The sequence below is a fragment of the Myxocyprinus asiaticus genome, chromosome 31 (assembly GCF_019703515.2).
Source record: "Myxocyprinus asiaticus isolate MX2 ecotype Aquarium Trade chromosome 31, UBuf_Myxa_2, whole genome shotgun sequence".
NCBI lineage: Eukaryota > Metazoa > Chordata > Actinopteri > Cypriniformes > Catostomidae > Myxocyprinus > Myxocyprinus asiaticus.
Genome location: NC_059374.1, coordinates 26,578,460 through 26,593,687, shown reverse-complemented (window position 1 = coordinate 26,593,687; position 15,228 = coordinate 26,578,460). Strand labels below are relative to the sequence as shown.

At 38.2% G+C, this 15,228-nt stretch overlaps 1 protein-coding gene across 1 annotated transcript in view; it reads left to right on the top strand.

The window, feature by feature from the left end:
• LOC127422548 (serine/threonine-protein kinase TAO1-like) overlaps positions 1-13,715 on the top strand; it is a 56,091-nt gene extending 42,376 nt beyond the window's left edge. Inside the window, exons 12-20 of the mRNA XM_051666159.1 lie at positions 175-390; positions 1,644-1,775; positions 1,877-2,113; positions 2,660-2,788; positions 2,966-3,169; positions 4,274-4,513; positions 4,731-4,943; positions 5,036-5,218; positions 6,238-13,715. Coding sequence (XP_051522119.1) covers positions 175-390; positions 1,644-1,775; positions 1,877-2,113; positions 2,660-2,788; positions 2,966-3,169; positions 4,274-4,513; positions 4,731-4,943; positions 5,036-5,218; positions 6,238-6,756 — 2,073 coding nt within the window. The 3' untranslated portion in view covers positions 6,757-13,715. The remainder of the gene's footprint in view (positions 1-174; positions 391-1,643; positions 1,776-1,876; positions 2,114-2,659; positions 2,789-2,965; positions 3,170-4,273; positions 4,514-4,730; positions 4,944-5,035; positions 5,219-6,237) is intronic.
• The last annotated feature ends 1,513 nt before the right edge of the window (positions 13,716-15,228 follow it).

Genomic DNA, 15,228 nt, shown 5'->3' with positions numbered 1-15,228 from the left:
CACATTGTAAATAGAAAATTTAGACACAATGGGAATTGGCCTAAATGGAATACCATAATCAACACTTTTCATGATAAGGTTATTGTGTCAGGTGTGATCTTAATCTTGGTTATTTTTTCAATTAATTGTGCAGCTCTATATTGGTCCATCACTAGTCTCATTAATGTGTTGTAGGAGGTGGAGCACAGTGTTGGCCATACAGGCACAGTGAACAGTGTGGGTAGTAATCAGTCCATCCCTAGTATGTCCATCAGTGCCAGCTCACAGAGCAGCTCAGTCAACAGTCTGCCTGACGCCACAGACGCCACTGACGACAACAAGAGCGAAGTGGATCTCATGGAGAAAGACCAAACCATCATACCTAACAGCTCCATGATTCATGTCAAACCGGTTTGTGCATTTCTGGTGTATTAACATTTATTTTCTTGCCAGATACCAAAGCTACTTGCTTTGTATTGTAGTGCATTTATGTTTGTGACCGTTACTTCAGCAGATTTGACCACAATTTGATAGCCAACACGAAACCTCAGTGTGCTAATGATTAAATTAACCCTTGGGTGCATTCATTATTCAATCACAAGGGAGGAAAATTATCTTAATGTTTCCTTTTACATCAAAACAAAAATATCATCATCACCATTGCTTTTTCTCCCAAATTATGTATATTGAGAGTTACACATCTGTCCATTATTACATAAAAGAATAAATGTTACTATTCCATTTTTATTTTTATTTTTTATTTTTATTTAATTTTCTTTCAGATATAAATAGGGTTGGTCATTGCACAGTAGTCTTTGTCTCTTCATACATATTTCTCAACACAACTTTGGTAATGTTTGAGCGGCAGTGTAGTTTAAAGGGGGTTGCACACTGAACACGTCTGGCAGACGACATGGTTCATTCTAAAATGCGAAACAATTATATTCTTTGAAGGTATGCACTCTGCCAACAGACAGCCAATCTATGAATCGCAACTCACATAGTTTTCCATTAAATTCAACCCAAATCATTATCAAATGACATGGATTATTTACTCTATGAAATATTGTGTATATGTATTTATATCAGTTACAAGTATGTCTTTTTGTGGTTTGAGAGCTTCAACATTACATACTGAGAAACTGCATAATAAACAACGCCATTCCTACTCATTCAGTTTGCAAAGTTAAACCCGTTTCATACACTAACCTGCAAACTCATCAGCGTCACTTTGTTCATTCTTGAGGTACAAAAACCTTTGTAACTTTTGTAAATATGGCGACTAGACTAACAAATTTGAACTGTCCCCTGCACCGCACCGAGTGTGATACCTGTGCCTTGTCCTTTCCGTGACACGGAGCTACTTGTCCGGTGTCTGACTGGCTTCAGTATTGAGTACAGTAAATGTTGTATCACCCCCTTGTGGTCTCCGAAAGCAATTACGCCAGACTACATTAAATGGAATACCAACTGACAGTGAGTCGGAAAGCACACAAATTAGGCTTCTAATTTAAATGTTGGATAATGTTAATATATTGATGCCTCAAAAATGTATCAATAAAATAACGTGCTTACAACTAGTGTTACATGTTAAAAATGTCTTTTTAATGTCTGTGTCAAGCATGGCATAGGTGTTCTTAATGTTTTGTCTTTGTATGCTGAAGGAGGAAGAAAGGTATCCAGAAGACACAGAAGCTCAAAGACAGCCATCAGAACCCCAGTCTCCCCCAGCACAGACACCGCGGCGTCAATACCGGAACCGAGAGCACTTTGCCACCATCCGCACAGCCTCCCTGGTGAGAACCAGATTACCACCCCAGTTGAACACTTGAAGGGTAAAAGCTAGTGTCTGTTTTGTTACAATGGTCAAAAGTGTGCTTGTTTGTATGTGTCCTAGGTTACTCGTCAGATTCAGGAGCATGAGCAGGACTCTGAGGTGCGAGAGCAGATGTCTGGATACAAACGTATGCGCAGACAGCACCAGAAACACCTTCTGGCCCTGGAGAACAAGCTGAAGGGTGAGATGGACGAGCACAGACTCAAACTGGACAAGGAAATGGAGAACCAGAGGAACAGCTTTGCTGCAGAGATGGACAAACTCATTAAGAAGCACCAAGCAACCATGGATAAAGATGTAATGTAACATTATCATATAAAACCAAAAAGCTAATTCTAACAATATGGCTTGCAAGTAAAGATGTAAAGTCAGTTATTTCATTTTTCATGAATTATTCATGTTTGAGGCTAAGAATAAAGGCATTTGCCATTTAACAGTTCAGGGTTCCCACAGTCATGGAAAACCTGAAAATATGAGGGAATTTTAAAATGGTGTTTTCCAGACCTTGGAAATGTCATGGAAACTTACATAGTTAATATACATTTTTCTAGTTATCCTCTGCTCTAAAATATTTAATCACCTAAATATTGCTCTTGGCTAGAGCTTGTGTAGAGTAGAACTTGCTTGCAAACCATAGTGATGTCCGTTTTGTGAGCAAATCCTTTTTTTGAGTAGGTTTTTTTTTTAAGTCAATTGGTCAAAATGATTCTCAAATTGGATTCACAAATGACTAAAGTCCTAGAAATTCATTGGTCAAAAAGAATGGGAACCAGGCGGTCAAACAAATTTTTTTTATGTATGTGCGTGTCTATTGTTGAAGTTTTGCATCACTCTGTGTTGCAGGCCAAGACTTTTACCAACGATGAGAAGAAGTTCCTGCAGCACATTCAGAGCCAGCAAAAGAAGGAGCTCAACAGCTTTGTGGAGTCTCAGAAACGCGAGTACAAACTGCGCAAAGAGCAACTCAAAGAGGTCAGAAAGTCATTCAATCATAAAACCATGCTGGTTTTCATTTCACAAAATCTCACTTTTGAGACTGGATCAAAAACTGAAGAAGATTCATATCCCAGTCTATATAGATAGATCACGTTCCTCCAAATAATATTCTATTACACATTCACATGCTTTGCATCTTCTCCATATGTGCAGGAACTGAATGAGAACCAGTCCACACCAAAGAAGGAGAAGCAGGAGTGGCTGTCCAAGCAGAAAGAGAACTTCCAGCACTTTCAGGCAGAGGAGGAGGCCAACCTTCTCCGCCGGCAGAGACAGTACCTGGAGCTCGAGTGCCGCAGGTTCAAACGACGTATCCTCCTCGCACGTCACAATGTGGAGCAAGATCTTATGAGAGAGGTTAGCAGACTGTGAGCTTACATGTACACTAAATAGAAAAACTGTGTGTGCAGAAAAAAATGCTTTTTCTCCCAATAGTAGACAAGTTGACTAGTTTATCTAAATTGTATAATATATATATATATATATATATATATATATATATATATATATATATATATATATATATATATATATATATATATATATTTTTATTTTTTTTTTTTTTTTTTTATTTAGTTAGATATTTGTAGCTACAGCGCTTTAATTCATCCCCCTTAAAGGGATGGTTCTCCCAAAAGTTAAAATTCTCTCATCATTCACCAGATGTGTATGACTTTCTTTCTTCTGCTGAACACAAAGATTTTTAGAAGAATATCTCAGCTCTGTAGGTTCTCACAATGCAAGTGAATGGGTACCAAAATTTTGAAGCTCCAAAATACACATAAACACAGTATAAAGGTAATCAATAAGATTCCAGTGGTTAATTCCATATCTTCAGAAGCAATATGATAGGTGTGGGTGAGAAACAGATCAATATTTAAGTTGTTTTTACCATACATTCTGCTCCCTGCCCAGTAGGTGGCGATATGCATGAAGAATGCAAATCACCAAAAACAAAAGAAGAATGTGAAAGTGGAGATTGATAGTAAAAAAAGGACTTAAATATTGATCTGTTTCTCACCCACACCTATCATATCGCTTCTGAAGATATGGATTTAAACACTTGAATCATATGGATTACTTTTATGCTGCTTTTATCATCATTTTGAACCTTTAAAGTTCTGGCCACTATTCACTTGCATTGTATGGAGATACAGAGCAAAGAGATTCTTCTTAAAATCTTTGTGAGGCATGAGGGTGAGTAAATGATTAGAGAATTTTAATTTTGGGGTGAACTATCCCTTTAAAAGTCTGCAACATGTGTTGCAGTTTACAGAATGTCATGTTAAAAATAGTCAGCTTTAGAGTTTAGGCAAAACACCCACCATTATTAAAATGGATTTCCACATTCCTAGTATGTTCAATTGTTGTTGATTATGGACTAGTTTAATTGGTCCTTATCCACATTTTCCTAGCTTTGTACCATCAGTAATGCAATTGTTCCTGTGCATGTGATCTCAGGAGCTGAACAAGCGTCAGACGCAGAAGGATCTGGAGCATGCCATGCTGCTTCGACACCACGAGTCCATGCAGGAGCTGGAATTCAGACACCTGAGCAACATCCAGAAGATGCGTGCAGAGCAAATCCGCCTGCAGCACCAGACCGAGCTCACCAACCAGCTGGAGTACAACAAGCGCAGGGAGAGGGAGCTCAGACGCAAACACGTCATGGAGGTCCGACAGCAGCCCAAGAGCCTCAAGGTAACACCACACAGGTTTTTCCATTTCCAGTGTTGTAGGTTAGTATTAAGTAGTTTAAAACTGGCAGCTCAATGACAAATGAGAAATTAGGTTTCGGATTAATTAGGGCATGAAAAATTATTCTCGGCTCATTGCTTTATTTATTTACACTGCTCATCTGTGTTTCTAGCACAATTACAATTACTGATCTTCCTGCCCCTTCATTGTTTTCTGACAGTCCAAAGAGCTTCAGATCAAGAAACAGTTTCAGGATACTTGTAAGATCCAGACCCGACAGTACAAAGCTCTGCGGAACCACCTGCTGGAGAGCACACCAAAACCTGACCACAAGACCATGCTGAAGAGACTGAAGGAGGAACAGACAAGAAAACTAGCCATCCTCGCCGAGCAGTACGACCACACCATCAACAACATGCTGTCCACACAGGCAGTGAGTGCTTGGTAGAAATAAGACACAAAGTTTTGTCACCTTCAGTGCCTGATTATATGATAAATAATGATCTCCATATTTCTGTCTATCAGTTGCGTCTGGATGAGGCACAGGAGGCCGAGTGTCAGGTGCTACGAATGCAGCTGCAGCAGGAGTTGGAGCTGTTGAATGCATATCAGAGTAAGATAAAGATGCAGACGGATGCACAGCAGGAGCGAGAGAGGAAGGAGCTGGAGCAGAGAGTGTCCCTAAGGAGAGCCCTGCTGGAGACCAAGGTCCTGCAAGTCACTTAAAGGGACAATTGACCCAAAATGAAAATTCTGTAATCATTTACTAACACTCATGTTGTTCCAAACCCGTATGACTTACTTTCTTCCTTGGAACACAAAAAAAGAGATGTAAGGCAGAAGGGTTTTTAGAAGAATATCTCATCTCTGTAGGTCCTAAATTCTCTCATCATTTACTCACCCTCATGCCATCCCAGATGTGTATGACTTTCTTTCTTCTGCAGAACACAAATGAAGATTTTTAGAAGAATATTTCTGCTCTGTATGTCCATAAAATGCAAGTGAATAGTGGCCAGAACTTTGAAGGTCCAAAAAGCATATAAAGGCAGCATAAAAGTAATCCATATGTCTCTGGTGGTTAAATCCATATCTTCAGAAGCAATATGATAGGTGTGGGTGAGAAACAGATCAATATTTAAGTCCTTTTTACTGTCAATCTTCACTTTCACTTCCACATTCTTCTTCTTTTGTTTTTGGCGATTTGCATTCTTCATGCATATCACCACCTACTGTGCAGGGAGGAGAATTTATAGTGAAAAAGGACATAAATATTGATCTGTTTCTCCCCCACACCTATTACATTGCTTCTGAAGATATGGATTTAACCACAGGCAGTGAGTATGGATAACTTTTATGCTACCTTTATATGCTTTTTGATCCTTCCAAGTTCTGGCCACCATTCACTTGCATTGTATTCTTTTGAATTGTAGCCTACAGTGCTGAGATATTCTTCTAAAAATCTTAATTTGTGTTCGGCAGAGGAAAGAAAATCATATACATCTTGGATGGTATTAGGGTGAGTAAAAAATTAGAGGATTTTCATTTTTGGGTGAACTATCCATTTAATCATTAATTTTAAAGTATATTTTAAGTAAAAATACTTGGAAATTGAATGGGAACACTGTATATTAAACCTTTTTTACAGACATATTAACAATTGAAGTTATGACTATAACAGTATGAGCTTTTCTAGAGTCTGATGTGGCCCTCTGATATGTATCCCACAGATTGAAGAGGAGATGCTGACCTTGCAGAATGAACGCACAGAGAGGATCCGCAGCTTGCTGGAGCGTCAGGCCCGAGAGATCGAGACCTTTGACTCTGAGAGCATGCGCTTGGGCTTCAGCAACATGGTGTTGGCTAATATCTCTCCTGAGGGCCTCAGCCACAGCTTTCCTGGGGCCCCGGGCAGCTGGATCCCTCATCAGCACCACTCCGATAGCTCTCAGGGCGCACAATGGGGCAGCAGCACTGGTTCAGGATCCATTCACCACTACAACTCCAGTCAGGGAGGATCACAGGTGCAGCAAGGCTGGGGTCAAGCCATCCCAGGAGGTGGACTTCCACCATGGGGCCACTCCTCCTCAGGCCCTCCAGGGGCTATGCCAAAAAGCAGCGTGGGGATGCGTAACAGCCCCCAGGTGCTTAGGAGGACCACCTCAGGGGGGCGCACTGAGCAGGGCATGAGTAGGAGCACCAGCATCACATCTCAGATATCCAACGGTTCACACCTGTCCTTTACATAGACACCAGTGCGTTTGTGCCAACCCTGCACACACAAACAAACACACACAGGGTAGGAGAATGCACTGGCCCAGACTAAAGAGTGGCACAGAGAGCAGAACTAACTGCACTTGTCTATCTCTCCTCCCACTCTTCTTTTTTCTTCTCTCTATCTCTTACTTCCCCTTTTCTCTCTTACTTGCAGATATTTAAACTATAGTAAATATTGCTCAGGTCAAAAGGTAGTCTAACTTTGCATGAAACTTTTTTGACAACCATGCAGAGCTAGAGTCAAAAACACTAGTCTGATCATTCAAAGCTCACTTGAGGAGATTTATGTAGTGCTAATATTATAGATATAAATATAAAATAGATGTTTATTTAGCTTTAGTCCGCTTAATGTGTGGATTCATAAACCAAACTGATGGAAAAGTTGGCCATAATTTTCAATATTTGCAAATAAATGAAATACTAGATGTTTATGTAAGAATGCAAGGGAAATGGATATCTAGACACAGTTACAAACACTCCTGAACTATCAGCCTGCTGTCATGCTCTAGGAAAAAGAACAGTTCAGGGTTTTAAAAAAGAAAGAAATCAAGATGACTTGTGTGCAGTGTATGTAATGTGGTCTGTGTTAGGAAGAGAGTCAGCCGAGTAAATGTTTTTAAGTATTTAATGTATTTAATTTGTCAGATTTTAAATTTGGTTGATTTAATTGCAGTAAGGATCTCAACCTTAGCCTACATTTAAGCACTGTATTTTCCCCCCAGAATTTTCTATCGACTCAAAATAAATTGTATTCTGGTGGGTTTTTTTTTTTTTTTTTTTTGTGAAAAAAACAAACTTGACCTTATAGACCTTTTGGTTACATGTTTATTGGGCCGTTAAAGATCAATGGGGTTGTGTTGCCCAAGCAGTGTGTCTTTTGCAGAGTTTAGCAAGCAAGCACTGATCTGCTCATATCTGCAGCATTCTTTGCTATTTTTAGTCTGTACTTGAATTAAAGGAATAGTTCACCCAAAAATGAACATTCTCTCATCATATACTCACCCTCATGCCATCCCAGGTGTGTATGAATTTTTCTTCTGCTGAACACAAACAAATATCTCATTAGAAGAATATCTCAGTTCTGTAGGTCCTCACAATGCAAGTGAATGGTGGCCAGAAATTTGAAGCACCAAAAATTACAAAGGTAGCATAAAAGTAATCCATACGACTCCAGTGGTTAAATCTATGTAAGGAGATATAATATTTTTAATTAATTTTTTACTATAAATCTTTCACTTTCAGAATGTGAAAAGGGACTTAAATATTGTTCTGTTTCTCACCCACACTTATCATAATACTTCTGAAGATATGGATTAAACCACTGGAGTCATATGGATTACTTTTATGCTGCCTTTATGTGCTTCTTGGACCTTCAAAGTTGGCCACCATTCATTTACATTTACATTTATTCATTTGGCAGACGCTTTTATCCAAAGCGACTTACAAAAGAGGAAAACATAAGTGAATCATCTTAAGGAGACAGTGGTATGAAAAGTGCTGTATTACAAAGTTTCACTAGCATCATAATAGTATTCATGCATTGTATGGACCTACAGAGCTGAAATATTCTTCTAAAAATCTTTGTGTGCAGCAGAAGAAAGAAAGTGATACACATCTGGAATTGCATGAGAGTGAGTAAATGATGAATTTTCATTTTTGGGTGAAAAATTACTTTAAGCAACATGGTTTTAGACAGGAAGTCTTTCTTTATTCTTCTCAGCCTTTGATATTCAATTTATTTTATTATGTAAGCTAGATTTCATCTGGGTTGTGTGTCCAGACATATGATATAACAAAAAAGGCAGTATATTTTACGTATATATTCTTTACATAAAATATGTAAGGGTTATATGTTTTAGGTAAGCAGTGTCACTACAAAACTAAAGAGCTAAAGGATGTCAGATGTGTGTTCAGTGCCTTCAATGTGTTAGTTTGAATATTTAGTATAGATATGCCAAGATATGTTTTAATGTACCTGAAGAAAAAAAAACAGTCCCACATTTAGATTTATCTAATATGAATCCCCTGTCACGACAGGATGTAAATAATCAAAAATAGAGACTGATATATCATACTAGAACAAGGAGAGTGTGTGCTTGCCTCCTACATGCATTTAGTGTGTGATATGCTTATATTTTCCCACAATGTAATACACTTATGTTAATATACTTTTGAGGTGCCTTTTAATATCTGCAAAGCAGAAGCACTTTATGTAGAGTGTCATATTTTGAGGGATATTTTTACAAAGGTTTATAACTATGGAAATGACCGATGCAGTGTGTGATGGCGCTTGGTGAGTGACTGAGCTGGAGTTCTCCAGAATATTTGTTGTTCAGGGTTCAGTCTATTAAAAGAGATAAATTCAATTCAAAGTGCTTAATTGGCATGACAAAATAGTTTTGTATTGCCAAAGCAATTACATAGGAAAAAAAAAAGAACAAGAATAACAGAAAAGGACTAGAACATGAAAACAGTAATAACTATGACCCCGTTTCCACCTGGTCACTTAAATGCATGTACTGTAACCACTTGTTCGGATTTGGAGGGGAGGGTTTCATGATGACTTAATCACTATGTCAGTGTGTTACTGCATGGTAATAAAGTGCAACAAATTCAGAAAAGAAAACTCCCAGATTCGGTTGAAATTTAATCCAAATGCAACATGTCAAGCAGAATTATCCGTTATTTTAGTGGATTACCTGTATTAAAGGAGCTTCAGGTGTTCGTGCTCGTCATCTGTGTTGATATCAGACATGTAAGAATATCCGTGAAGCTCTCATAATTGTGTATGCATCCGCTTATTTAAATTTTCTGATCGGATGGTTATTTCCTTTTAAAACCGCTCATAAACGGCAAAGTTTAAACTCTTGTCTTAGCGCAACCGTTGATTGACAGGTGAGGGGTGGTACTTCACTGCTGTCGGGATGCATACAGGACAGATTAGCGTTTACACCTCAAATGCGATGTGGTCACGTGCGTTTTTGACCACATTCGTATGTGGTTTTTGTGATCCGATCACAAAACGTTTTAGACCATGTTTAGATCTGTATTTAGGGCTGACCACGTGATCGGATCACCCGAAACACATCTTAATACCAGGTGGAAGTGGAGTCTATAAAGAAATAAATATATAATAATAAACAATACACTATTATTGCAACATTATCTATGTGATCTCTTTCAGGAAGAGGTAGATATGAAAGTGTAGACTTGTTTCGGGGTCAGTGGTTTTTGGGCCGTATCTTTATGATTTCTCAAAGGAAATCAATGAAATGCAGAACCTGTTTGAATGTACTTTGTCCCCCATCGGGTTTGAGTCATGTTTCTTTGGCACTTTGGGACTGCTAAAACTGAAGGAGCTTAAACGACTTCCTCTTTTTCTTAAGGTCATGACAGCAGGCTTTGTTATGGGATTCAAAACAGGCTCCTGTGGAGCAGACAAACACTTTTATTTGGTACTATGACCTCCACATTAACGTTTTGGAAACACCTAATCATTCTTTATTTCTATTTTCCACATACAAGAAAATAGAAAAGTCATCTAAAGTATGAAATATCATGTGGATGTGATGTGATTTTTTTTTTTTTTTTTTGTGAATTTGGTGAACAAAAAATGCTAAAACATCAAAATCTTATATTTTTAATTCATCAAAATAGCTACCCTTGCACAGTCTGGGCAATATTTTAACCAGCTTCATGAGGTATCCACCTGGGATGCTCTTAAAATAGCATTGAACGAGTCAACAACACACTTTAGTCAAGTACCAAACTTTTTAATGGAAGTGAAGGTTTATGAAGTGCGGTAGATGTATTTTAATAACTCAATAGCTGCCCCAAAGATTTAACAGCCAAAAGATGTAATTATATTATATATTATAGTTGGCTGGTTAAAGCGACTGAGAAGACCAAGCACATTAGTGGAATTTCCTCTTTAACTGACAGGGAATCCTTTGATCTCTTTATCCCTGCTCTCTGTCTGTCCTCTGCGCCAACCGTACCACAGGTGTCAGTGCCCAGTGTTGAGAGGATATGAGCTGTGATGCCGATGCCCCTGCCTGCCCTCACTCTCCCCCACTGCTTTATCTGCCTCTTTGCCATCACTCCACGCCAAGCTCTGCCTGGATCCAGCGTTTGAAAGGATTGATGCCTGAATGCACTTTTTGGCGTGGGGGTATTTTTTTCAAGCTAACTTTTCTTCCAAGTGAGTTTGTCTAGTTGGTTTTGCTTTACAACACTTTGACTCCAGGAATCACAAACCATTGACTTACGTTTTAACACTTCTGAGGGAGTATGTTACCCCCCTTTTCCCTTGTGCAATCATTGGTGAAGACAAGTATCTTCAGGTGGGACATGTCTCTCCTGCTCCTTTATGTTCCACTATCCCAAAAGAGCTTGTGTGACTGCTGACCTAAACCCATATTATCAAATGGATCCAGCTCTAATGTGAAAGAGCAAGTAGAAAGTGTACCTAACTAAACTCTAGTTGTCTGGGGAGAGTGTTCATATTGTATATTTGATTAAAATAAAGATTTAAAATGCATAGAAATTAACAACATTGATGGCGGTTTTCCCTCCCATCAAGAAACTGCATATAGAAAAAGTTTTAAAAGAAAAATATTTAGAAATGTAACTATTTACCTTGAGCTTTTAAAGGGATAGTTCACCCAAAAATGAAAATTCTGTAATGAGTGTCTCACTTTCATGTTGTTCCAAACCCATATGATTTACTTCTGTGGAATACAAAAGATGTTAGGCAGGATGTTTGGGACTGAAAGCCTCAGTCAGCATTCACTGTCATTGCATCTGTTTTCTATACAGTAGCTCTTTTTCCACTATCGGGCCAGTGCAAGCCAGGACTATCAACTGGCCAGCTGGGGCCAATAGCCTTGGACCTCGAGCCGCAAGATCAAAATCGATCTACGTTCCCACCATCGGGCCAGTAACCCCACAGTATTGCTCTAAAACCCGCCCTTAATATGCTGCCCTGGTGCCAACGTCACACACCTCGCCCATTTCACAAGCAAGAGGGAAGCTCAAGCTGAGGTTTCATGCTATCTATAATATCGAGTTTATATCGAATGTAAACATTAGCTAGCTAGCACGATAAATGAGCAATAACAACTCACCGACTGTAACTGCTATGATGTCCCGAGTGGTCTTTCCACCAACAGCGGGATGATGTCCCAGCACACCGTCTATGAAAGTTCACCGACCCATGGAAAGTAATTTCTTTGGGCACCGCTTTGTCCATTGTGCGTTTTATTGGATTTGTACTGTGAACGCATTTTTTTTAAATTATTATTATTTTCCCGAACGTGTACCATTGTGCGCTGGATACATATCCTGGCAAGTTCGGCAAAACTTGGCCGTTGGCCCCAAGAAAGCCCAGAGGAAACACAATGAAGCCCTGGAAGTGACTGTGGGAATGCAATTGGCCCTGGCACGAACTAGCACGCCACCATTTGGTCCGATAGTGGAAATGCAGCTAATGAAAATGAATGGTGACTGAGTCCAACATTCTGCCAAGCATCCCTTTTTTGTGTTCCAGAGACAAAGAGTGTCAGATGGGTTTGGACGTGAGGGTGAGTAAATGATAAAATAATTTGAATTTTTTGGTTAATTATGCCTTTAAGGGTTTTTTGGCTTGTGTACAATGAGACTCACTCTGGGACCTCAGAGTTGAACTTCAGGGAGTAGTGCGTGTTTACATGTCACCTCTGCACACTTTCTGTTTTCCATTTGTATTTGAACATTTGTCTGTTGATCACAGGAAAGCTTCTGCACATGCCATGGTCCACTGTATTCTCAAACGCCTTTATTCTGAACCCTACATTCATGTGAATGTCAGAAGGTGCAGTATCATCCAGTGTATGTGTATATATATATATATATATGTATATATATATATATATATATATATATATCTATCCTACCATGACTTCAGTTTAAAGGCACAAATGTGCAAAACAGAGCTGTTAAAGGATACAGTCAATTTTTTCTATTTCATTCCTCTCATTGGTCTACATTTTGATATCAAGGTAAACCTTTTGTTTTTAACCAAGAAACGATCAGTTTAGTCCAATTATTATGTTTTTTAATCATTGCTGTTGTTTATAAGAATACATTTTGGGTGAGGGCTGTTTGAATTAGGTTGGCATTAATCATAATTGTGATAACCGTTTATTTGTCATCCCTGCCACCAATATAGATTTAAACATATTTTTTATCCTAGTTTTAAACTCTTGTCCTACTGACTGAATTAGGGGATATGTAAGTAATACTGATATATGAGAAATACTAGTTTGAAACGCAAATGTTATTTCTAATGGAGGTTTAACCTCTTGTCAAACACTGTGCCATCCCACAGCTGCCAAGCCCGGTCACTACTGCATTGTCTCCTCTCCAGAGAAACCCCATTGACAGGCTATAAAGGAGTGGTGATTATTTTAGTTCTACTGGGCCTGAACACTCCTATCGCCAACACTACAAACAAATGAAATGGGGAGCGATAGAGAGGGGCTGGTCAAAGGGGAAGGGCTACATTTCTGTAAGGAACATAAGTATTAATTTGCTGTGTTCGAAATTGCATACTAACATACAGCATACTGAATTCTTTTAAAAAAAATAGTACTAGTAGTATGATAGTATGCCATTTCCAACACACCCATTGTCTTCTGGCTCAGCATCACCACTATAACTCATATGTAACCTGTATCAAAATGTATAGATTGTGTATCATGTTACTGAATGTCTAAAAAGATTATACAAAAAGTTTAAAAATACAGAATAAATGGCTTGAAATTGTATTAAAGTATTCCTGAATCAGAGAAAACAAGCTAAGGATAAATTAACTTTTTTTCTGTAATTACTATTGTGTTGATGGAGGAACACTGGTCAGAGGATCCGCTGTAATAAAATTAAATTTAGTACATTTAGTCTGGCTTTTTATTTAAAAAATGTGAAGTTTTAGCTGTTCTTTCAGCAGAGCTATTGAATGTGCTCTCAGTATTTTTTGTTTATGTTGTGCTGGTCATTATTGCAGTCATCTTGGACTTTCACTGACACCTATGAGTGTGCATGCAGCATTATTCAAATGCAATAGTTTTCAGTTACTATTGCCACTGTAGAAATGTACTATTCACAGTCAGCCATAATCCATGAGTGAAAGTGTCCAATAACATGGAAGTTACTGAGATTAAGCGAGTAGTATTTGACTGGTCATGTGATCCTAACATGGCGGCCCCCATGAGGGGACCCTCTCAATAAAGGAAAAAAAAACAGCTTTTATAATATATCACTGGAGTTTTTATCTCAAGTGAGTGGTCATGATTTTATATGTTTCAAAATTACAAATAATTTCTGTAGAAGTAAAACTTTTTAATGAGGAAAACAATTACTGAGTGCAACTTCAAGGTGGAAATGTGGTTCTTAACAAGTCAGCTTTCTGTTGACTGGTTTTGTATTTTAAAGGGATTGTTCACCCAAAAATGCAAATTCTCTCATCATTTACTCACCCTCATGCCATCCCAGATGTGTATGACTTTCTTTCTTCTGCAGAACACAAATGAAGATTTTTAGAAGAATATTTCTGCTCTGTATGTCCATACAATGCAAGTGAATGGTGACCAGAATTTGAATGTCCAAAAAGCACATAAATGCAGCATAAAGGTAATCCATACAACTCCAGTGATTACATCCATGTCTTCAGAAGCAATATGATAGGTGTGGCTGAGAAACAGATCAATATTTAAGTCCTTTTTTACTATAAATCTCTATTTTCACTTTTACTTCCCTATTCGTCTTCATTTAATTTTTTGGGGGGTGATTTAAATTCTTTGTGCATATCGTCACCTACTGGGCAGAGAGGAGATTTATAGTAAAAGAAGGACTTAAATATTGATTGGTTTTTCAACCACACCTATCATATCGCTTCTGAAAATATGGATTTAATCACTGGAGTCGTGTGGATTACCTTTATGCTGCTTTTATATGCATTTTGGACTTTAAAAGTTCTGGCCACCATTTACTTACATTAATAATCTAATGTATGAAAACGCTCCGATGCGCTTTAAATGACTAGCGTAAGTAAGGAACCATCTGCAAATTCCACTCACTACACTAAAACATAGGTGGTGTCCAATCGTTCATTGCGTTGACCTGCAAGTTATACATAAAACACAGTAAAAAACATTTTCACATTCCAAAGGTTGTAGTAAGCTGCTATTGGACAGACTGATTTACTACATGTGAAATTATTACAGTATAGCTTATGAGTACAGTGATCAATTATTTTAGTAAAGAAATCATATCATAAATATATATTTGATTACTGTACTCATATGATAAGGTATACTGTAATAATTTCACCTGTAGCAAGTCAGTCTGTCCAATTTTAGTTTACTACAACCTTTGAAATATTAAAATAACGTTTTGGTAATTTCTAA